Source organism: Plecotus auritus (assembly GCF_963455305.1).
Source record: "Plecotus auritus genome assembly, chromosome: 9".
In the NCBI taxonomy this organism is placed as follows: Eukaryota; Metazoa; Chordata; class Mammalia; order Chiroptera; family Vespertilionidae; genus Plecotus; species Plecotus auritus.
In genome coordinates this window covers 112,425,410-112,447,962 of record NC_137783.1, presented here as the reverse complement: position 1 = coordinate 112,447,962, position 22,553 = coordinate 112,425,410, and the positions used below count along the sequence as shown (strand labels likewise).

Genomic DNA, 22,553 nt, shown 5'->3' with positions numbered 1-22,553 from the left:
AAAGGTATGATAAAATCTCTCATTTTTATTATGAACTTGTCTATTATCCTTCTAGTTTTTTCAACTTTTGCTTTATATATTTTTAAATAGGTATATCCAAACTAAAGATTGTTATATATTACTGTTAACTCACACACTTATCATTAAGGAATGTGTTTTTGTCTCTATAATACTTCTTGCACTAAAATCTACTTTTGTCTAATATTGATATATTACCTCTGCTTTATTTTGCTAAATGTTTGTATCATATATCTTATCTCCTCCTTTCGCTTTTAACTGTTTTGTATCCTTATATTTAAAGTGTATCTTTTACAAATAGCGTATAGGTGGGTTTTGTTTTTTTACCCAGTCTGACATTCTTTGCCTTTCAATTGTATTGTTTAGCCTGTTTACATACACCAAGTCTGAGCATGTTTGAAAGGACTGAAATCATACAACATATGTTCTCTGACTACAGTGAAATTAAACTGGAAATCAAGAAGAAAGATAATCAGAAAAGTCTCCAAGTGCTTGAAAATTAAGCAACACACTTCTAATAGCCATGGGCCAAAAAAGGAATTGCAATGAAAATTAGAAAATCTTTTGAACTGAATGATAACGAAAATATGAAATATCAAAACTTGGTAAATGCAGCTAAAACAGTGCTAACATGGAAATTTATAGCTTTAAATGCAAGATTAAAAGTTTAAAATCAATGACCGAATCTTCCACCTCAAGAAGCTAAAAAAATAAGAGCAAGTTTAAAAAAAAGACTTCTACCCTGAAAGCTGTAAAATGTTGCTATGAGCAATTTTAGAAAGCCTAAGTAAGTGACAGGATAAACAATGCTCATGGATTGGAAGAATCACTCAGTTAAAATGTCAATTTTCCCCCTACCTTAATCTATACATTCAATTCTAATACAATAAAAATTCCAGCAGGATGTTTTTTGGAGGGAGAGGGTGCAGTGGAAGGACAAGCTAATATGGAAATGCAAAGAACCAAGAAGAGCCAAGGCCATCTTGAAGAAGAATAAAGCTGGAGAGTCCCAAATAAAATGGTCAATGAATTTAAGAAAAGGTGTTCAATATTATTAGTCATTAGGGAAATGAAAATTAAAAGCACAATGAGATACCACTACATCCATACCAGAATGTGTAAAATTAAAATGCCTAAAAATACCAAGGTTGTAGCTCAACTACAACTCTCACACATTGCTGTTGGCAGTATATACTGGCACAACTTTTTCAAAAAACGGCCTAGCAGTTTCTAATAAAGCTAACAGAAATAAGTGCTATGCCCACCAAGAGACATGTGCAAGAAGGTTCACAGCACTGTGATTCACAAGAGGCAAAAAACTGCAACAACGCAAATGTCCATCAGAGGAGAACAGATAAATAATTATAGTATGCAATGATTATTACTTAGCAATGGAAATAAGCCAGAAATCACTTTATGCAATAACATAAATGACTCTTACAGACATAACGTTGAAAGAAACCAAACACACAAGAATATATACCATATAATGCCATTTATATGAAGTTCAAAATCAGATGAAACTAATCTGGTTTAGAGATTATGACCATAGTACTTTTAGAAGGAATAGTGACAGTTGACAGGGAAAGGCAAAAGTGAGCCTTCTGGGGTGTTTACAAGATCCCGTGTTTTGATCTGAATGGTGGTTACACAGGTATATGCACAAGTAAAAGCTTGCCAGCTGTATACTTATAATCTCTACACTTGAGTCCATATAAATACCTCAATAAAAAAAGAACAAAATAATTGTTCTCAACTGTTACCCACTGTTCTTTGAAAATCACAGTGGCCATTTTTTTGCAACTTTTCCACTATTCTTACTGGTAAGAGTCTAGTAACTCTTCAAGATATTCTTTGAGCCATATTTCAAAGTCCTCACACACGAAACTTTTCATCCAGACTTTTGGGCCCTGCCCTTACCCATTGTGTCCAAGAATGTGTAGTCTCCTACCTGCTCCAGCTCCTCCTCAGCATATTTTTGGCGACTCCGCTCATTTTCAGTGCCCTCCCGCAGCTCCTTCAGTCGCTGGGCTTCCTGCTTGGCAATGTTGATCTCATCTCGCAGCTTCTTCTCCAGATGGACCTTCTCCACCTCCACTGTGCGATGCTCCTCCTGGGCCTTGTGCAGCCTGGGGGGCGATGAGGGAGCTGGAGGAGGCCAGGCAAGGGGGTACCAGCCACCACGCCATGAGTCATGGCATCAAAGAGGAAACTGAGGGCTCCAGCACTCAGCACATATTCTCCTTATTCTGCTGACTCTCTGGCTCTAAGTTAGTTCAGTGCCAACAGAAACCAGTCATTACCACAATTCTAATACTGGCCACCCTTTTGCTGCCAGTAATACAGTCTGTGAAGCTAGGTTCCCAGGTATTTGAATCCTTCCTCTAAGGTGTCTAACATGCTAAAATTATAACAACTATTAGTTTACAAGATATTTCACATTTGTCCTCTCTGCAGATAATGATATATTGTATCATTATCAGCTTAAAACAGGCGTGGATTTAAAGGCTTGGAGAGGGGGAGTAACTGCAGGTAGAAGTGAAACTAGAATTCCAGTCTGTATGATTTAAAATCCCTTAGTTATTCCCCTTATACAAGGGTATCTGGAAGGTTCAATATAAATGTAGATACCCTGCAAGCTACACCAAAGATCCAGAGAAAGCCTGATGGCTGAGTTATAAACGAGGTGGGGAGATTTAAGGAAGGTGAGAAAGGAACCATTGAGCTGTCCAACCAATGCTTGGACTCCTGAATACCTGTTACCAGAAACATAGAAAAATTTAATTCATACCAAAGGGGCTAGGGAAAGCTTGGGAAAGCTCCCTGCTTCTCCAAGGCCTGAGTTTCCTTCCTCAGTATCTTCCATGGTGGGTAAGATCTCAAGAGCATCAGTTATAATGAAAATATATCCTTCTCCCCACCCACACATTCCCTCTGTTCACTGGCAAAATCTTCCATCCATCCAAGTAAGCCTCCTTCCTTCCTCCCATCCTTCTTCCACCTACCTATTTATATTCATTCATTCATTCATTCATTCATTCACTCACCAAGTACTTTCAGGTGTCTACTAAATGTTGAGCCCTGTGCCAAGCCCTAGATATATGGAGATGAATTAAAAAACAGTCCCTGCCACTGAGGCACTCATTATCTAATCTAATTTAGACAAATAGATAACTGTACACAATGTGATAAGTTCTATAATAGGTAGACATACGAGGTGTTGCGTGAGCCCAAAGAATGGAGTGATTAACTCCACCTGAAAGAGTCAGGAAAGGCAAAGCATTGGCTACAACCCAGCAGAAAGAGTAAGATTTGCTAATCCCTCTGGAAGAGGGAAAGGACTTAACCTCTGTCAGGTCTTCCTACCTTAGTAAGAACCACCAAGTTACCAGGAGACCAAGATAGAAGGGAAAAATGGTGATGAAGAAGAAAAGTGATGCATGGCTTAAACTTGAGGTACAGCAGAAAAAGGGTAGGCTACAGAACAAACAGGGCCACAGAAAAGAGCATGGACCACTGAGTTAGGTAGGTGAAACAGAAGAGACAGAAACAGAATTCAACCTCTAAAAAATCCCACGTCCAGATTGGTCATCAATATCTGAAACCTCAAAAGATGTGGTGGGATAAGTGGGAAGGAAAGAGGAAGTAATGTCTAGGCTGCTCTCCTACTGCTGACAAGCTGCAGTCTTCTGCCCATTTTGTCCGCAGAGAAAGAAAGTGGAACCTTTTCAAAGTACACACCAGGTGGCGCTAAAACATAGTTAAAACAAATCAGAGGCGCCATTTCCTGCCCCTATATCCTCTGGTTGAATACCCTCCTTTATTGTATTCCTTCAAGACACAACTGCCTAAAATTACACCATTAGAGATTCAATTCTTCACGGAAATATTATCCTCTCTGAAAGCAGTCTCTTGAGAAAAGCTTATGATAGATCTGTCTTCATATAAGAGGGAACTCCTTTAAAGTAAAATCAAAACTGACCCACTTTTATAGTCTTAACAGAATCTAGAAGAGATGAAAATCAATAAATACTATTGGGAGCAGAAATTGAGCAAATAAAATGTGCTATCAGGCCTTGCCCCACTCCATCTCCTCCAAAGAAGACTGAGCAGCAATCAATTAGCATTACAAGTAAGAAAATGGCGCAGCCTTACTGCCAAGCCCTGGCTCTAAGCAGTTATGTGACTATGGACAAATCTGTTCCCTATACTGAGCCTGCTTCTTCGTTTTTAAGTGGGAATCAAAATTCCTGCCTGCCTCAAAGAATTATCTTGAAACCCAATAAAATCCTAACTGGAATGTGCATGTAGCATTACATTTATCTACCCAAAATATCAGGAACTTCGCAAAAAAAAAAACACACACAAAAAAACAAAAAAGCTCTATGATGGCTGGCAGTGTAGGCCTATTAAAGTAAGGAGACAGGAGGTGGCATGTAGCTCTGGACACTGTCAGAAAAGGATACATGTGTGCACATGTGTAATCCCATCTCTGGGGATATGTGCATTTGTTTCTCTGAGTGCCACAGTGGTCATTTAGCTCTGTAGGCCTTGGGGAGCAGGGAGGGCTGGGAGCTTAGTTTTATCCCCAAACTTGGAATGTCTCCTAGTTTTCATTCCAAAGGTCTAGATTCTTTGCCTTTGGAATAAAAACAGTACATGTTTTTCAGACAAAGGAAGAATGAGGACTGCCCAGAGAGCAGCATTTAGCCCCCAAATGGCAAAGGGCAGGATCAAGGGGTCCACTACAGTAGCCAGGACTCAGCTCAGAGATAAAACTCCTCCTTTTACCCCTAGAAACCCGGCCCATGTGAATGAATCTGATAAGACTGCCTTTACTGAGGCAGTACTCTGTGGGTGTCAAAATTCCTAGCTCACTATTTACTGATATGTGAACCCAAGCAAGGCACTAACCCTCTCTAAGCCTTCATTTCTTCAACTCTAAGTAGGGATAATAATAGTACCTACCTAACCATGTTGTGATTATTAATAACAATAATGCATTTAAGTGCTTAACAGTACCTAGCTCACAAGAAATCCTTTCCTTATCCCTCCAAATAAAATAGTATCTATCATTAAAAAATAACAAAAAAGAGCCAGACTTCATTTCCTTTTACATGGATTTCTACAAAGACTTCCAAACTAGAATCCCTGTCTGCAGAGTAATTTTCTAAAAGATAGTCTTTCCTCTTCTCAAAAGCAAAAAAAAACAAAAACCCAAATAACTGCATTGACTCTCTGTTGCTTTTTGAATCCTACTAAAGTTCTCCATATGAGTCTTAAGGCACCAGGGGTCTGGCCTCACTACAAATTCAACTTTAACTATCAGGACCTCTCTACCCATCTTTCAAGGCCACCTCCTTAGCATCCACATAATTCATCCCCTGTCTCTGTGCTCTTTCAGTCCTTGGAGTTATCATCCCATAAACTGGCACTGAATCACTGCACTAAGTATATGCTCACTGCTCCTTCTCATGTGTAAGTTTCGTTGCCCCAGGAGTAGTGAATTCCTTACAATTCCTAACACAGTCCTGGTTCTTAGATATCAGGAAGTACTTGCACTGCTCCTTCTCATGTGTAAGTTTCGTTGGCCCAGGAGTAGTGAATTCCTTACAATTCCTAACACAGTCCTGGTTCTTAGATATCAGGAAGTACTTGGATCGATTGGTACCTTTTTTCCACAACTAGCTCTTCAACAGTAGTTTTAAGCTAAGTTTTATTTAGACAGAATCCCAGACTATCAGAGCTAGTTTGTTAACATTCTCCTAGTTCGACACCTTCATATTACTGATGAGGAAATAAGTCCTAGAAGGGAAAGGGATTAACCCAAAGTCATACAACAAGTGGGTACTTAAGAGATTTGGAAGGTATTAGGAAGTCAGACTTGTGAGGTTTCTCTGGAGAACAGTGAAGAACAGTTCATTGTATCTATTTCTAAGGGAAAGGAAGCAAAGGTAGGGCAAAGCAAAGAATGACCCCTAGCAAGCCATCCAACCAGAGAAGCTCAAGACTTCTGACAGCCACATATTTCTTCCTCTGAAGCTCAGAGAGAAAATAGAAAGAAATAAGCTTCTGCCCTGGGGAAGATGACTTGCCCATGCAACTGGAATGGCAAGAACCCGGACCCTCAATGCAATTTTGGAAGGATGGCACAGCCTAGGCAGCCATGTCAATGTGGTCCCAGGGACCAGGTATCCCACAACCCAAGTAGAAACAGGAGGCTCCCAGGAGCTGGCAACACTGGGGCTGTGGAGAAGGGGCAAGGCCTTACCTTTCCTGAAGGTCATGCAGACTCTGCTCAGCTCGGTGTAACCCCTCCAGATCCTTCATCATCTTCTTCATGTGCTCCTTGGAGTAACGGTTCTGGATATAAGCAAACCAGCAGCCGCCAACACCAATAACAATAGACACCACCAGCATGAAGTCCTTGAGGTGATTATGGCGGGTCACTGCCAGAGAGGAAAGGCATGGTGAGTCAGGCTGCCCACCGCACACTTAGCCTTGCAGAGTCTACTGCACCCCTCTTCCATGAAGCCTTTGTTTCTGTTCTTAGGCACACACTTGCTATATACTATTACAGTAAGCTCTGTGCCTATTTCTCTGCTAAGTCAAGAACTAGTTTGGAAAGGATAAGAGGCCTTAGAGCAACACGGGAAACCTATTAAATCATGCTTCCCTAATATGCAGTGAAGAGGAGAGCACTAGTGTCATCCCTGGTCTGCAGCTTTGGTCCATGTATCCAGATGAAATGGCTTCCATTCTACAGGGTAAAGCATGCTAGGGTGCATGAGCAGGTAGAAGGGGATGGCTGGTAAGGATATAAAGCCAAGTTGCTTAGAGCTTGTGATCTGGCTGTGGAACTGAGGTTACCACAGGAGCTGGGTCTCCTGGATTACTAGGCTATTATATATATATATATATATATATATATATATATATATATATATATATACACACACACACACACACACACACACACACACACACACACACACACAAGGGGCAAAGTCCAAATCAGGTAAAAAATCTGTAAGTCTCATCTATGGAGAGCATTTCTAGGCTGTGGTTCCATCCACAGACCAGGTAGAACAGGAGTAGCTCAAGCAATTGGTATGTATAAAATAGTTCACATGCCAGGGGAAGAGCTACCTGCTGAGAATGCCTGGCAGCAATTTGGTGAAGCGGCCAGGGCCCCAGCCACCTGGGATTCAGAGTAATAATCAGTCTCCAGAGCAAAACTGAAAAGCTAATCAAGGAATAACAGAAGATAAGAGCAAAAGCCATTTCCTAAGAATTTAGCCAACTGGAAGAGGGGCACTCCTGGAGTCTGACATTGTTTCTAGTATACTAGATCTGGGCCCAAGGCCACAGTGCAGGAAACCTGAAAGAGATACTAAGGAGAAGAGGACTGCTTCTGTACTCAACTTGGGATAGAGTAGCTGTAGGCTCAGAGGACCCCGGATGTGGGGGTCAGGGAAGGAAGGAAAGAGGGAATGACCTCCTGTGCACAGCAGGTTACCCTCAAGTTGGGGAGGGGAAAGCAGGGCTGACAGGATCCCAGGAAAGTGGCTAATGGGAATCCAAAAGGTCCCAGGTGGAGCCACCAAGCTAAGGAAGGGTCTAGACCAGCTGTGGGCAAACTACGGCCCGCGGGCCAGATCCGGCCCGTTCGGCTGTTCTATCCGGCCCGCGGAGCCAAAAGAGTGGAGGGTTCTCTTGCTCTCCTCTCCGTTCCTTTACTTTGAATTTATATTAGTTCACACAAACACTCCATCCATGCTTTTGTTCCAGCCCTCCGGTCCAGTTTAAGAACCCATTGTGGCCCTCGAGTCAAAAAGTTTGCCCACCCCTAGTCTAGACAGCAGAAAAAGGCACATGGAGATGAGGCCGATTGAGAAAAAGTGTTATATTCATAGCTCCTCACTGAAAGACTGAGCAGCAGGACATGGGGAGGGTGTGGGATCAAAGGCAGATTAGCACATTCTATTTCCATCCAAGGGAGAGGAGTTACTAGGTCTGGGATGGGAGCCATGTCCTTTACATGTTTATGCCAGATTCTCACAGAGAAAACTAAGGGTCCTCTAGCAGCCATCTTCTAGCTCCAGGCAAGCCTACACTTCCATCCATACTCAAGTCCTCATGCTCCTCCCTCCAGGTACCAAGAAGAGATATCTCTGCAGCATAGTGAGTTGCCTTTCTTTCTAGAACACACCAGCCTCCTACACAGTCTCCTGTTTGTTAAGGACTGTTAACCTTGGCTTCCCAGGGGTTCTCAATTCCAGGGATTCTCAATTCTACACTCCTACAGAAAGTCAAAGGTATTCTTGCTCAAACAAGACTCCTTGCAACCAGCACCTCCAACACTTCAGATTTTTAAGGTGGGCATGCAGACGGGGCGCCTATCTATTCTACTCAGTCCCTTATTCACCCTTGTCCAGATCAATTTGGAACAAGATGCTATTATTTTTTCCGGCTTCACAGTCTCATCCAAGTCATGAATATGAATTCCAAATGGCCAGGACCAAAGATAGGATCTAAGGCAGTGGTTCTCAACCTTTCTAATGTCGCGACCCACAGGTTGAGAACCGCTAGCAGGGTCGCCTAAGACCATCGGGAAACACAGATATTTACATTACGATTCATAACAGTAGCAAAATTACAGTTATGAAGTAGCAATGAAAATAATTTTATGGTTGGGGGTCACCACAACATGAGGAACTGTATTAAAGGGTCGCGGCATTACAAAGGTTGAGAACCACTGATCTAAGGTAATACTGTTCCACCTATCAGTACTCAATGGATCTCTTCAACCAGTTTTGACTTTACTTAAATATAAAGCATCCACCCCATACATACATCCTTCTGCCTTGTCAAATGCATAGGTGAAGCTCAGCTATGCTGTCTGTCACATTCCATGAGCAACCAAGTGTGGTGGGAAGAAAACGAGTCTAATATGGCTGATTTACTCTGTGGCCCTTGATTGTTACTTGTCTGTACACCAGTGCCTAGCACAGCACCGACTAACACACAGAGGCCCTCAATAAATATTTGTGGGATTGAGTTGTTACTGATCAACCTCAAATATGATATTTCCCTCTCCTTAATCCATATAAGAAAGGAACGGAAATAAAATAAATATACAATGTATCAGGCATTTATATTCACCATTTTTAATTCTCACAACTACTCTCTGAGGTAGAGTATTAGTAGTCTCATTCTATAGACCAGAAAACTGTGGCTCATAGGAGCAATGACTTGCTGGAGTTCACAAAAAGTGGCAGATCTAGGATTCAAATCCAGATGTGCCTGATTGCATGATCTTTCTACTACACCCACTTTGTCATGACAACTTTCATATTCATGCAACAGGTATTGTTTCCACTTTGTTACGTACAAATATCTCTCACCATGGACAGGCCTATATCTCCTGATCTAGCCAGAATGTGACTTAAGAGTTCCAAGGCCTCAGTTTTCCCTCCAAATAACATCTTGGGAGCTGACTGTGGACTAGCCATCAGGACAGGCCTTTAAAAGGTTAAACATAGGCCTCATGTAGAGAAATTCTGCCATCAAAGGAAGCATCCTACACCCAGTATTAAGAAGTCTGGATTCTATGCTGTCCTCTGCCCCAATTTGTTATGAAATTCACTTCCTCCATCTGGATCTCAGCCTCCTCAGCTGTAAAATGCATTATCATAGAATTGCTAAAGAGATCAAATGTGTATTTGTAAATGAAAGCGCTTAGAGGTGTTTTGGAAACATTCAGATGGACTTATCCAATAGATAATTAAGAATGTGGATGTGGAGTTTGAGGAAGAGATGGGAGCTGGAGAGGCTGATGTGAGAATTGTCAGGTCCCTTCAGAGGAGCCCTGACATGAACCCCAGAGTCCTAAATAAAACTATGATGGTTAATTTTATGTCAACTTTACTGGGAAAACATTATTTCTGGGTGTATCTGTGAAGTTGTCTTCTTAAGAGATTAACATTTGAATCGGTAGACTGAGTATCATCCAATCATCCTCAGGCTGCTGAGGGCCTGAGTAGAACCAAAGGTGGCGGAAGAGTGGATTTGCTCTCTCAGCTTGAATTAAGACATCCATCTTCTCCTGACCTCTTACATCAGTGCTCCTGGTTCTCGGGTCTTGGGACTCAGACAGGGATTTACACCATCAGCCCTCTGATTCTCTGGCCTTTGGACGCAGACTTACACCACCATCTCCCTTGATTCTCAAGCCTTTAGAATTGGGCTGAATTACACCACTGGCTTTCCTGGTTCTCCAGCTTGACAGTGGCAGATCATGGGTCTCTTGGCATCCACAATTACGTGATTTATTAAATTCCTATAATAAATCTCCTCTTATTTATATCTATATACATATCCTATTGGCTCTGTCACTCTGTTGAACCCTGAATAATACAGAATCTATAAATTATTGTGTCAGAAAAAGAGGGGGAAATACAGAAATCAAGTTCTAGTCTATGCCTAACTAATGATGTACTTCTTTCCATCATAATCCCACTCCCATTCTTCAGTTCCTACAACCTACCTTCCCAGCCCAGCACAGTCCACAGAGATCCTTCCATTCCTCTTCTCTGAACTAGGATCCCTGATCAACCCTCTCTTTGGACAGGTAAACATGACTTATCTCTAACTATCTCAGGGACTATCTTGTATGTTTTTCAGCTTTCATGTGAGTCACCTTCTTTCTGATAGTCTGTGAGTTCCTCAGGGCCAAGCACAAAACTAATTTATCTTTGTAGCTCCATACGTAGCATAGAGCCTGACCAGAGCAAGTACTCAGCAAAGGCAGTGAGAAGAGGTTTTAGCCTAAAAAGGGGTGAGGGGTTGTATAATATAAAGTGCATGTGCAGGGCAAATTACAGCTCCTAGGACAGTGGTCGGCAAACTGCAGCTCTGTTGACTATTGAGTTTGCCGACCACTGTCCTAGGACATGAAGAATATGGCCAGCTGTCCTACACAGCTCCTACACAAGCTCAGCTCTCAGCATCCACCTCGCACCCAGGGAACATAACCCGGGCAGAGAGACGATGGAGTTTTCATGAGAACAGATGTGGTTGGCCAAGTGAACAAAGCTAACCCAGGGAAGCTGGCTGGGACCTGAGAACCCAGAGGGTGGCAGAATTCCTAGCCTGAGTGCTGTAAATAGATTTTAGCAAAATGAGGTCAACTGTTCACACAATCAGGCCTAAGGCAGCATAGCAGAGTATAAACTAATGAGATGCTGACATGTCAACAGAGTCAGGGGTAATGGTGAAAATTTTCAAGGTTCCAGTTAGCACTGAGAAGTGAGCCTCTAATCATTATCACTTTCTGGAATTCCCTCTCCTAATCTACTGCCCATAATACCCTGAACCAAGCAGCTATAGATATTCATTCCTACCTGCCAAAATATGTGCTAAGAATTTCGTTTGTCATTTACATAGCCTTCTGTGCTGAGGTATCTGTTTAATCTGGAACAGCTATTAATGGGCCCACCTCCCTTCTGGTTATATCCCCAATAGTGCTCTAATTGCCTCACTTATCCAAAGATGCTCCATAGGTAGCAATTCTCCCCACAAGCAAGCTGGAAAGGATTTTCTCCCAACTCCCCTCAGTCCTGTAGCTCTGGCAAGGCCCAGCCTCCTCTGTATAACTTCTAGCATACATCACTTGACACCTACTCTTTGCTGGCCCTTTGCTAAGTGCTGATAAAAGATGAACAAAGTTGTTTCTACTCCCGGGGAGTTCCCAGTTTAAATGGTATCAGACAGGGACACAGAATTTTTTAAAGGAGGCAGGTACAATGGGCTGTGGCTTCCCAGAGGAGAGTAAGAGAGAAGGGTTGAAAATACCTGGGAAGAGGCTGGAAAGGCATTCTGAAGAAGGCTGGAAGGGTGAGTTGGAACATAACAGAAAGGAGAAAGAAGGTAAAGATAGAGGTGACAGACCAGAGCAAGCTTTGCCAGAGAGGCAGCCACTCCCGCTTACCAAGGACTCTTCCCTATTATCTGAGTCACTGAAGGAGGAAGACAGGTATAGTGTTGTCTTTTCCTCTCCACAGCTTCCCCAATCCCAACAATTGCTTGGCAGGCCTCTCCCTGTACCCTTCTCAATACTCCTGCTGAAGCACCAAGGGCACAGTAGTCCCTAGCCAAGGACTGACCAGAGCAGGCATACTGTACTGTACACTGAAAATAGTAGCTACCATTTGTTTAGAAGAAACTGGGGCATATAGAACCTTGGGAATATACTCAAGGTCACAAAACTTCTGAGTGACAGAGCCAGTTTACTTGATTTCAAAGCTGAAACTCTTTATATAATAATTTGTTTCCTCTACAGAAGTAGAGGGTGGGATAACAGAGTAGAAAAGAGCACTGAAATATAAATTAAAGACCGGGGTTTGAGTCATGGCTCTGCCATTTAAATGCTGAATGAACTCTAAAAACTCACCTCATCTCTCTGAGCCTCGTTTTCTCTGAGAAATTATCTGCAGAGGAGAAAAAGCCCCCTCAACGAATGATCTGCTGCCAGAGTGAGACATCACCTTAGGCCTCCAACTGGACACTGCCTTGGCCTTGGTTTCTCAGATCATACCTAACACCTGGCTACTGGCACAGTTAGGGCAGCCACACATGGGCCTCCAAGCCTAGAGCCAACTTTGCAGGGTGGAAAAGTCTGTAAAGAGCCATGTGCTGCTCTGTGGCCACATGGGGAAGACTGAGATGTCATCTACTATCAGCAAATGGGGACCCTCTGCTGAGCCAGTATGATCCCTTTTCCCTCTTCCCAAGCTTTGAAGCTGCTGTGAGTAGATGGGTCCTGCTCACTCAGCAGACCCTCCTGGCTACTGCACAACAATCTCTGCTTTTAAGATTTCTCACACCTCAGACCAACAGCAGGCTTTTCATTAAGGTAGCCATGGCTGGCAGCTGTAACTGGCCCAGGTTCTCTGGGGAATTGATCTACTACATGCCATATGATGAGGCATGAGAACCATAGCCCTAAGAACTCATCCAGGTGAAGAACACAGGTCAGAGCTAGCATAGGCCCTCATTCTAAATCCTGCATGGGCACTGGACAGGGAACAGCACTGGACTAAAGGTTTCAGTCCATGTTCAGATGAGAACACAAAGCCTAGAGTGACACATATCAAGGGATTCTTTGCAGGACCCCACCAGGCAGGGCCCCACCCTTGCAAAGTTTCCTGGCAAAGAGCTTCCTAGTATTTTCCTGAGATTCCAGCTGGCAATTTTCAAAAATTTTCTTTAACAAGCATCAGTAGGCAAGTATAAAAACAATATTTTCCATCAGGACAGCTGCTGGATTCCAAAATCTTAGCTCCCAGGAGTATACCCAGCTCTATCTGAGTCCTTGAATGAGAGAGCCAGTAACAGCCTTACTGACCAAGCCCATTTACAGGTGAGGAACTCTAAGTGTAGGCAGGAGAACTGAATTGCCGAAGATCACTTGATAAGGCAAGGGCCACAGAAATCCTAAAGGAAAAGGATATAGATAGTAGTAGGAAGGAACAGACCTCTTGTCTTTTACACAGGACCCTTATCAGCAAAAGGGTTTTCCCACAAAATTATAGAATGTAGCAGCTGGAATCTTAAGGATCCATTAGCTCAATTGTTTCATGATACAAATTAGAAAACACATCCTGAGAAAAGTGACCTACACAAGGTCACACAGTGAGTAGCAGTTTTGAAAAGAGACCAATGTGCTTTCCTAAGCTTAAGTTCTCTATATGAAAGTCCAGGAGTTACAAAAAAAATCTAGATGGCCCTGGCCGGTTTTGCTCAGCGGTTAGAGCGTCAGTCCATGGACCGAAGGATCTCGGGTCCAATTCCTAGCCAACGGCATGCACCTAGGTTGCAGGTTTGTCCCTGGCCCCTATCAGGGCACATGTAAGGGGCAACCAATCGATGTGTCTCTCTCACATGGATGTTTCTCTCCCTTCCTCTAAAAAAATCAATGGGAAAAAAAATACCCTCAGGTTATGATTTTTAAAAAAATCTAGATGTACATAATGATGATGACTGAGATATAATTCATACACCCTAAAATTCACTCTTTTAAAATGTGCAATTCAATGGCTTTAGCATATTTACAAGGTTATACAACCATCAGCACAATTCATTTTAAAACATCATTACTCTATAAAGAAATCACATACCCACTAGCAGTCACTTCCCATTTCCCACCCTACATGCCAGCTGCTTCTCTGGACTAGTCCTTGGCTCTATAGCATTCTGCTGCTGGCATCCTCAACTGATGCCAACAGATCTCAGAGGACAGGGAGTGAACCCTAAGAGGTTGTTTGGTCAAGGCTAATTTTCTAAGAAATACTTGTTCCCCCTGATTTCACTTAGAATAATAAAAAAGATGTCAGGCTCTTGCAGATCTTCAGGGCTGGACCACTTAATTCTCTTGACTAACTCCTGGCAGAAGAGAACACCCTTTCTTAGGCCTGAGTGTGTTTCTATTGCTTCAGTGAGAGCCTACTTAGTACTCTTTGGTTGCCAAGGACACAGATGTTCAACAATTACTTCATACATTCTGCACAACCACAGTGAGAGCAGGGAAAAGCGAAACAGCATTCAGCCCTTATCGGTTACTTTTATCCCTGAGCGTAACTTTCATAAAGTGTTCCTGGCAGGTGGTTTCCTCCACCCAGAATGCCCTCTCTGGCCACCTGAATGGAATACAGCCCTACCCCTCCGTACAGGCAGAGCTCACCTCCCACCTCTTTTATAGTATGCCTCCTCCACCCCTTCTCTGGAATTCAGAAGCACTGTGTACCTCTCTAGCACATTCATTTTATCCCCTTAGGGCAGAATATGATTCATCCAGGTCTTCCTACAGTTTCCAGCACAGCACTGGCACAAAGCAGATGTTTCATTAATGTATTTAATGAAGAGATGTTGATATCTGGCTGGACTAAAATGTAAAACCATTTAATATCTCAACAGCAGCAGGAAAAGTGGAGGCAGGTGTGCCTAGGAGACCCAGGACCTCAGCCCAGCCACCCCACCAGCCCTGGGTTCCATGGCACAACAGCAGCCCTTCTCTCCAAAAGACTCACAGAGAGGAGGCCCGAAGAGCACTGTGTCCAGGGCCTTCAGCTGCAGCTTCTGCCGATGGCTCCGGTCTGTCATCTTTAGCACAGTCCCTGTCATGGTGGTGTTGGTTACAGCAAGCCTGTTGAGGCAAAGAGCAGGCATTCAGTTCTCTGCCAGCAATGCTAGGAAGGATCCTGGTAAAACTCCTCACCTCTTCCAGGAACACTTCCATGACTCCTAGCTCCTGGTAACTGCTCCCTTCTGCATGCTAGAATACAGAGTCTATACCGATGGATCTCAGTGGTGAATATGCAGAGACTCATAACATTTACCAAGAATTTGTTCACCCTTCTCCACATGTCTACCTCTCCTGAGTATCCTAGTCTCTAAGGATATTCATTTATGACCATTCCCACACCCAGGTGTAAACTTTCCATGTGCTTCCCCTTATACGGATTATCCATTATATATCTGTCTCCACACTCACCATTTATAAATGCATTCTCCTGTCCAGTCCTTGTCAAAATGTCACGCTACATGATTCAGAGGACCCCAGTGATTCTAGGGTCCTCTGAATCATCCTAATCCTAACCCAATTAAATATATTTAATGATGAATATATTTAAGTCATAAAATATAAACCTGCTGATGACAAATACTGCATATCTTGTTAGCTTATACTTGAGTCACCATAATTTACTCCCAGTCAGATACTGTAATTTTTTATGACCTTCAATCATATTGTTAATAATAACTCTAATAAGAGAGGGCCTATAAACAAGAAAATGACCTTGGAAAAACTGAACTTTGTTTCTCTTCTGCTAGAACACAGTGGGTATAGGAGGAGAGTTTAAGATATGAAAGGTTGAAAAGCCACTTGTCTGGATCCCACAAGTGAGCATTTACTACTGTACTAGTCCATAAGGTCAGAGCTTTCTTTTATTTTCTTTCTTTCTTTTTTTTTTAGAAATCTCTCTCTCTCTCTCTCTCTCTCTCTCTCTCTCTCTCTCTCTCTCTCTCTCTCTCTCCATACCCTACCTGTGCATGAATTTCATGCACAGATAGGGTCCCTAGGCCTGGCCTTTGATCAGGGCTCATCTTCCCTGGTTGCCAGCAGCCGGACCCGCACCCTGCCGCCGCCGCTGCTGGTCGCCCTCTGTGTGTGGGGTGACCAGTGGGGCAGTCGGGGCCCTGGCACCACTGGCATCCACTGCTACCCAACCCTGGTTCCTGGTTCCCCATCGGGCGATCAGAGCCTGCCAGCCGGGGGGAGGGGAGGGACTGAGAGGTTGGCCAGCAGGCTCAGATGATTGGGGCCTGCAGGCTGGGGGCAGCTCCTGTGTTGAGCGTCTGCCCCCTGGTGGTCAGTGCGCGTCATAGCCGACTGGTCGGTCTGCTGTCCGGTTGATTTGCATATTATGCTTTTATATATATACTAGAGGCCCGGTGCAATTCATGCACGGGGGTATGTGTCCCTCAGCCCAGCCTGCACCCCCTCCAATCTGGGACCCCTCCAGTAGGATCGGGCCTAAACGGGCAGTTGGACATCCCGCTCACAATCCACGACTGCTGGCTCCCAACTGCTCGCCTGCCTGCCTTCCTGATTACCCCTAACTGCTTCTGCCTGCCAGCCTGATCACCCCCTAACTACTCCCCTGCCAGCCAGATTGATGCCTAACTGCTCCCCTGCAGGCCTGGTCACCCCTAACTGCCCTCCCCTGCAGGCCTGGTCACCCCTAATTGCCCTCCCCTGCAGGCCTGGGTCCCTCCCAACTGCCTTTCCCTGCAGGCCTGGTCGCCCACAACTGCCCTCCCTTGCAGGCCTGGTCCCTCCCAACTGCCCTCCCCTGCTGGCCATCTTGTGGCAGCCACCTTGTGTTCACATGAGGGCAGGATCTTTGACCACATGGGGGCAGCCATCTTGTGTGTTGGAGTGATGGTCAATCTGCATATTACTCTTTTATTAGATAGGATAGAGGCCTGGTGCATGGGTGGGGGCCAGCAGGTTTGCCCTGAAGGGTGTCCAAAATCAGGGTGGGGGTTCCCTTGGGGCATGGGGCGGCCTGGGTGAGGGGCCTGTGGTGGTTTGCAGGCCGGCCACGCCCCCTGGTGACCCAAGAGGAGGCCCTGGTATCTGGGGTTTATTTATCTTCTACAATTGAAACTTTGTAGCCTGGAGCGGAGCCAAGCCTTCTGCTTGCTCCGTGGTGGCAGCCATTTTTGGGGGGATTTATGTATCTTCTATAATTGAAACTTTGTAGCCTTAAGCGGAGGCCTGGGCCGGCCAGGGTGTGCGGAAAGCTTGGCTTCCTCCATCGCCGGGGGCAACCCTAGCCTCCTGCTCTTTCCAGCTCCGTGGCTGCCACCATTTCTGTTTGGGTTTATGTATCTTCTATCATTGAAACTTTGTAGCCTTGAGTGGAGGCCTAGGCCGGCAAGGGCAGGCGGATAGCTTGGCTTCCTCCATTGCTGGGGAAACCCAAGCCTCCCTCCTGCTCTCTGTGGCCGTAGCCATTTTGGTTGTGTTTATTTGCATATTCGCTCCTGATTGGCTGGTGGGAGTGGCTTGTGGGTGTAGCGGAGTGATGGTTAATTTGCATATTACTCTTTTATTAGATAGGACATGTGTGTATATATATATATATATTTTTTTTTTTTTCAGAGAGGAAGGGAGATGGAGAGAAAGATAGAAACATCAATGATGAGAGAGAATCATTGATCAACTGCCTCCTGCACGCCCTCTACTGGGAATCAAGCCCACAACCCAGGTATGTGCCCTTGTCTGGAATCGAACCTGGGACCCTTCCATCCACAGGCCAACGCTCTATCCACTGAGCCAAATGGCTAGGGCTAGAGCTCTTTTCAAATGCGTATCTTTGTTTCTCCAGATAGAAAAGAAGCTTCTAACATCAGAGTGTGTGTTTATACTCCTGCCTGGGCATGCAGGAGCATCTACTTCCTTCTGTAGTCTGGGAAGCAATCGAGCCCACCTATAAGAGAGGCAAGGAGACACTGATGGGAAGTAGGGGGGTCAGCTCTATCATTGAATGACTCACTTGTCCAATCATAAGCTGCTGAGTCCCTCCCCTAAGGCCTCAGTTTCCTTCTGTATAAACTTATGTAAAATCAGATGCTTCCTATAAGCCTGAGAATTCTTGGAGACCCTCTTTAGAGCACTTCTACCAGGTGTACTGAACTTCATCTGACTGAGCAAAACAAGTGTCATCTTTTGTACAGTCTATTTGTCAAAGAAACCTATGAATTTGACTGCTATCTACTTCTAAGCTATGAAAACAAACACCATATATGGCTAATATTTAGTAAGCAACTACTGTGTATCTTGTACTGTTCTGACACTACATTCGATACCTAATTTACTTCTCATGATTTTAAGAACTCAGTTCTATTACTAGCTCCACTTGACAGATGTGAAAACTGAAGAGTTGAGTAACTTGCCTAGTCACATAGCGAGTAAGCAGCAAAGCCAAGATACAAACTCAAATCTGCTGGATTCTTTCCATTGTATCATGCTGCCTAGTGATGGGCTTAGAACCATCCCTACTCTATGCACTGAAAGCTCCATGCTTCCTGATGTTACTAGAGTACCACAGCTTGGCTTCCTCTATTCCTGAGCCCAGCCTAGCTGGATCTGGTCTTAGATCTAATCCTAGCCACAGTAGGGCTAAGTAAGACCATGACCAGGGAACTGACTTATCCTAGGCTTTAGTTTTAATCCAAGCATAGTCATTGCTCAAGATGAAACGGTCCAGTGATCCACAAGGCACTGCCACTATTTCCATGGGTAATGAGAAAGAAACCTAAATCCTGGTGCTTCATGATCAATCATCTATTCAATTGCTTGTTTTGTCCATCAAACCTGGAGTTCCTAAAAGCAGATATGAGGTCTAATGCTTGTCTTTGTCCTCAGGGCCCATGGCATATGGTAGGTGCTTGGTAAAGTTTGTCAAATAGAACTGAACTGAATACTTCCAGGAAATCCATCTTCAATGGCATGGGGCAAGAGGGAGAAGCAGTGAAAAAAGTAGGGCACTTAGAACCAGGCAGACCTAGGTTCAAATCCCAGCTCTGCCACTTACCAGCTTGGATAAATCATAAAATATTTGAAATTTAGTTTGTGCAGCTAAAAGTTGGGACAGTAATTCTTTCCTCCCAGAATTGTGCGAATCAATTAAAATAATAGGTAAGAAAGTACTCTATAAAGGGGTGCACAAACATTAAGATTATTATTCTCTCCAGGGCAGGGAGAAGCTATGAAGAGAAGGTTACAGGCAGCAGAAGAGGGAACAGCCAGCTCAGCTGGGCCTGGACAGCAGTGTCTGGTAGTTCTGTGGCTGGAGACTGCAAGGTGTGGGCATTCCAATAGCTTTCCCCTCCCCGTTCCCCTTTGCTGAAGCTCATAACCAGATGCACCTACATAATAAGATGACAGAATATACATATACACAATCAGCACTTACCAGACAGTAAGCCCTTTGAGGACAAGAACAGGTTGTTGTCACCTTTATCCCCAGCACCCAGCACCCAGCACAAGTGCTTGGCACAGAGCAGGTACCCAGTAAATATTCATTGAATAAATAAGTAAATGGATTAATGACTAAATGATATATGGCACTAGTTTGATATAACAAGAAGTCCAAGCAGTACTCCATCTCCTCCCCACTCCCACCCCAAGCCCTAGCATATTATGCCTGTAAAGGAGGCAAAGTTAGGGCACAATAGCTATTGGAGGAGTCATTCCAGAGAGGAGGCTGGGTCCAATGGCAGTCAGCCCCCACCTGTGTACAATTTCTTTAGAGTAGATTAACTGATATGCATAATTCTGGGGAGGCTAAAAGAGCCCCAGAGACTCCTGGGCAACAAAAGAGATAGCTGGGTGAAGGGGAGGGGGTGTGAATCATTGTGAAGGAGCAACAAAGAGAAACATCACAGGCTTTGATGTAAGAATTAAATGAAATACTGTATAAAAAGTGTTGAAGTAGTGTCTAGCATGTACTAAGCACTCAATAAATGGCAGCTATTAGTACTATTCCCAGTATTGGTAGAAATATTAAATAAGAGAATGGATTCTAAGTAGTGATCTGTTTTATGGCAAGTGCACAGTAGATGTGAGAAGAGGAGATGTCTATAGATTCTACCCTAAAAAGAGTGTAACCTCATTTAACTGGCCACAGTAACCTGAAGGTAAGCCAACCCCAGCCCATTTCCTGCACTACAAGTGAGAGAACCCAGGTGCCTCCTGACCTTGGCATGGCATGGCCACTGAGCTGCAGCTTCCGGAAGGTCTCCTCATACTGAGGCAGTTCCACATATGTGATCAGCCACTGCACCACCTCGTCCACGGTCCAGTTGTACACTGTGGAAAGAGAGCAGCCAAGCCATGACTCCAGCATGCCAAGCACTGCTCGCATTTGCTGTCACGGTAATACTGACCTTAACATTTACACATGTTTATGTGTTTTAACATCTCATTCTCCCATAAAATCCTACATACAAAAGGAATACACACTCTACTTTTTATTTATGTATATACACAGGGGTGGGCAAAAGTAGGTTTACAGTTGTTCGTATGGAGAAAGACATTAATAAATAGATAACAGCAATACAAGAATAAACTCTGTTTTGTATATTTGCAACTGTTTCCCACCCCTGTAATTACATATACTATATGATATTATAGAGAGAGAGAGATGGATCCAAATGATGTCACATAAGCCCTGAGTCAATTCATAAATTGTTAGCCCTATTCACAGATTTTAAAATTTTGTGTAACAAGTAAATTTCCCCTTTTGTTTATATCAGATTGAAAAAATTTTCTGTCACAACATGAGCCAATTCTAAATGACATCATTACTGAGTGATCACTAACATCATCATCCTACATGGCCACTCTAGCTGGTCGTTCCTCAATAGTATAATGTGATATTTTAAAAATCCTTACCCAAGCATATGGTGTGTGTTTTTTTTAAATATATTTTTTATTGCTTTCAGAGAGGAAGGGAGAGGAAGAGAGAGATAGAAACATCAATGATGAGAAAGAATCATTGATCAGCTGCCTCCTGCACGCCCCCTACTGGGGATCAAGCTCGCAACCCAGGCATGTGCCCTTGACCAGAATCGAATCCAGGACCCTTCAGTTCACAGGCCAATGCTCTATCCACTGAGCCAAACCGGCTAGGGCATATGGTGTATTTTTTATTGATTTTTAGACAGAGGAAGGGAGAGAAAGAGAGAGAAACATCGATGTGAGAGAGAAACATCAACTGGGAATCGAACCACAACCTTTTTAGGTGTACGGGACGATAGTCCAACCAACTGAGCCACCTGGCCAGGGTATAATGTTGTGATTTTAAAAATAATCCTTTTAAAATAATTGTAATATGTGTGTGTTATTTAGACACATAGATAGCAAACTTAAAAGAAAGGAATAGAAGTTGACTTAATACACAAGAAATAAGTTTGAACCAAGTGAAGGTCAAATGACATCATGATGTATAATATAAATCAAAGTTTCATAGTAGTGTGAATAGAGAAAGATGATGGGAGGACTGAGTCATCAGATGGCACCCAGTAATAAAGGCATGCTGAACTTAAAGAGCCGGGGAGCAAACTGAGTTTCAGTAAAAGGTATCATTTTATTGAATTTGAAGTTCATTTTTATTTAATATATAAATCTGTTTTTGTTCATATTTGCATACAAATTTTATATAGCAACTTAAACCTCATTTTATGTTTGTACACATTTAAGTAACATTACAGTAAAAATAATTCAAGCTAGCATTTTAGGTCTGAGATAAATTATTTCCCTTAAAAGGAATTTGTACATTCCTCAATGTACAAATTCTGAAAACTACTGGAGCAGCAAGAAGCCTAAAAAGTTTTGAAGCAGAATGAGATGGTGAGCTTTATCATCCTCCTTGCTTAAGATTCCTATCATTATAAAAAACTCTTTCATTAGAATGCTAATTTCCCTTTAATAATTAGTCCCATTCATTTTTGCTCCCCCCCCCCCATTGTCTCTAAAATAGAGCTTCATATACAGTGGCATTAATAAGAATTTACTCAAAGAATAACTACCCTAAGTGAGAACTTCCAGAAACGTTCTGACTATGGGCTAAACAGCAGTCTCCTTAGACTAATATACCACTCGTGTAGGTGGTTAACTTCTGAAACGCTTGTAAAATAAAAAATAAAATAAAAAAGGCATTCCTCTGGTTGGCACACCTGAGATCTTAGGTTGTTTCTGTCACTCTCATATAAGATAGAGAAGTTAGACGGCTGGGCCCTGTCCCTTCATTTTCCTACTTCCCCTGCAGTGGAACCCAGCACTGGTCCAAAGTAGACCCTCAGAAAGATATCCTGAATGAAATAAATTTGAAGGCATAAATGCTCCAATCTCTTGATGTTCTCAAGAAGCTACTGGAGCTCAGGAGGAAAGTTCTGAAGCCAAT

The 22,553-nt window shown here is 43.4% G+C and overlaps 1 protein-coding gene across 14 annotated transcripts in view; it reads right to left on the bottom strand.

Annotated features, from left to right (window-relative positions):
• The window catches only part of STIM1 (stromal interaction molecule 1), a 219,873-nt gene that overhangs the window by 17,481 nt on the left and 179,839 nt on the right, over positions 1–22,553 (bottom strand). For all 14 annotated transcript variants that reach the window (XM_080687157.1, XM_080687151.1, XM_080687160.1 and 11 more), the window contains exons 4-7: positions 20,347–20,458; positions 15,108–15,223; positions 6,290–6,467; positions 1,970–2,147 (exon numbers count right to left, since the gene is read on the bottom strand). In XM_080687157.1, the coding sequence (XP_080543283.1) occupies positions 1,970–2,147; positions 6,290–6,467; positions 15,108–15,223; positions 20,347–20,458 (584 nt within the window). The remainder of the gene's footprint in view (positions 1–1,969; positions 2,148–6,289; positions 6,468–15,107; positions 15,224–20,346; positions 20,459–22,553) is intronic.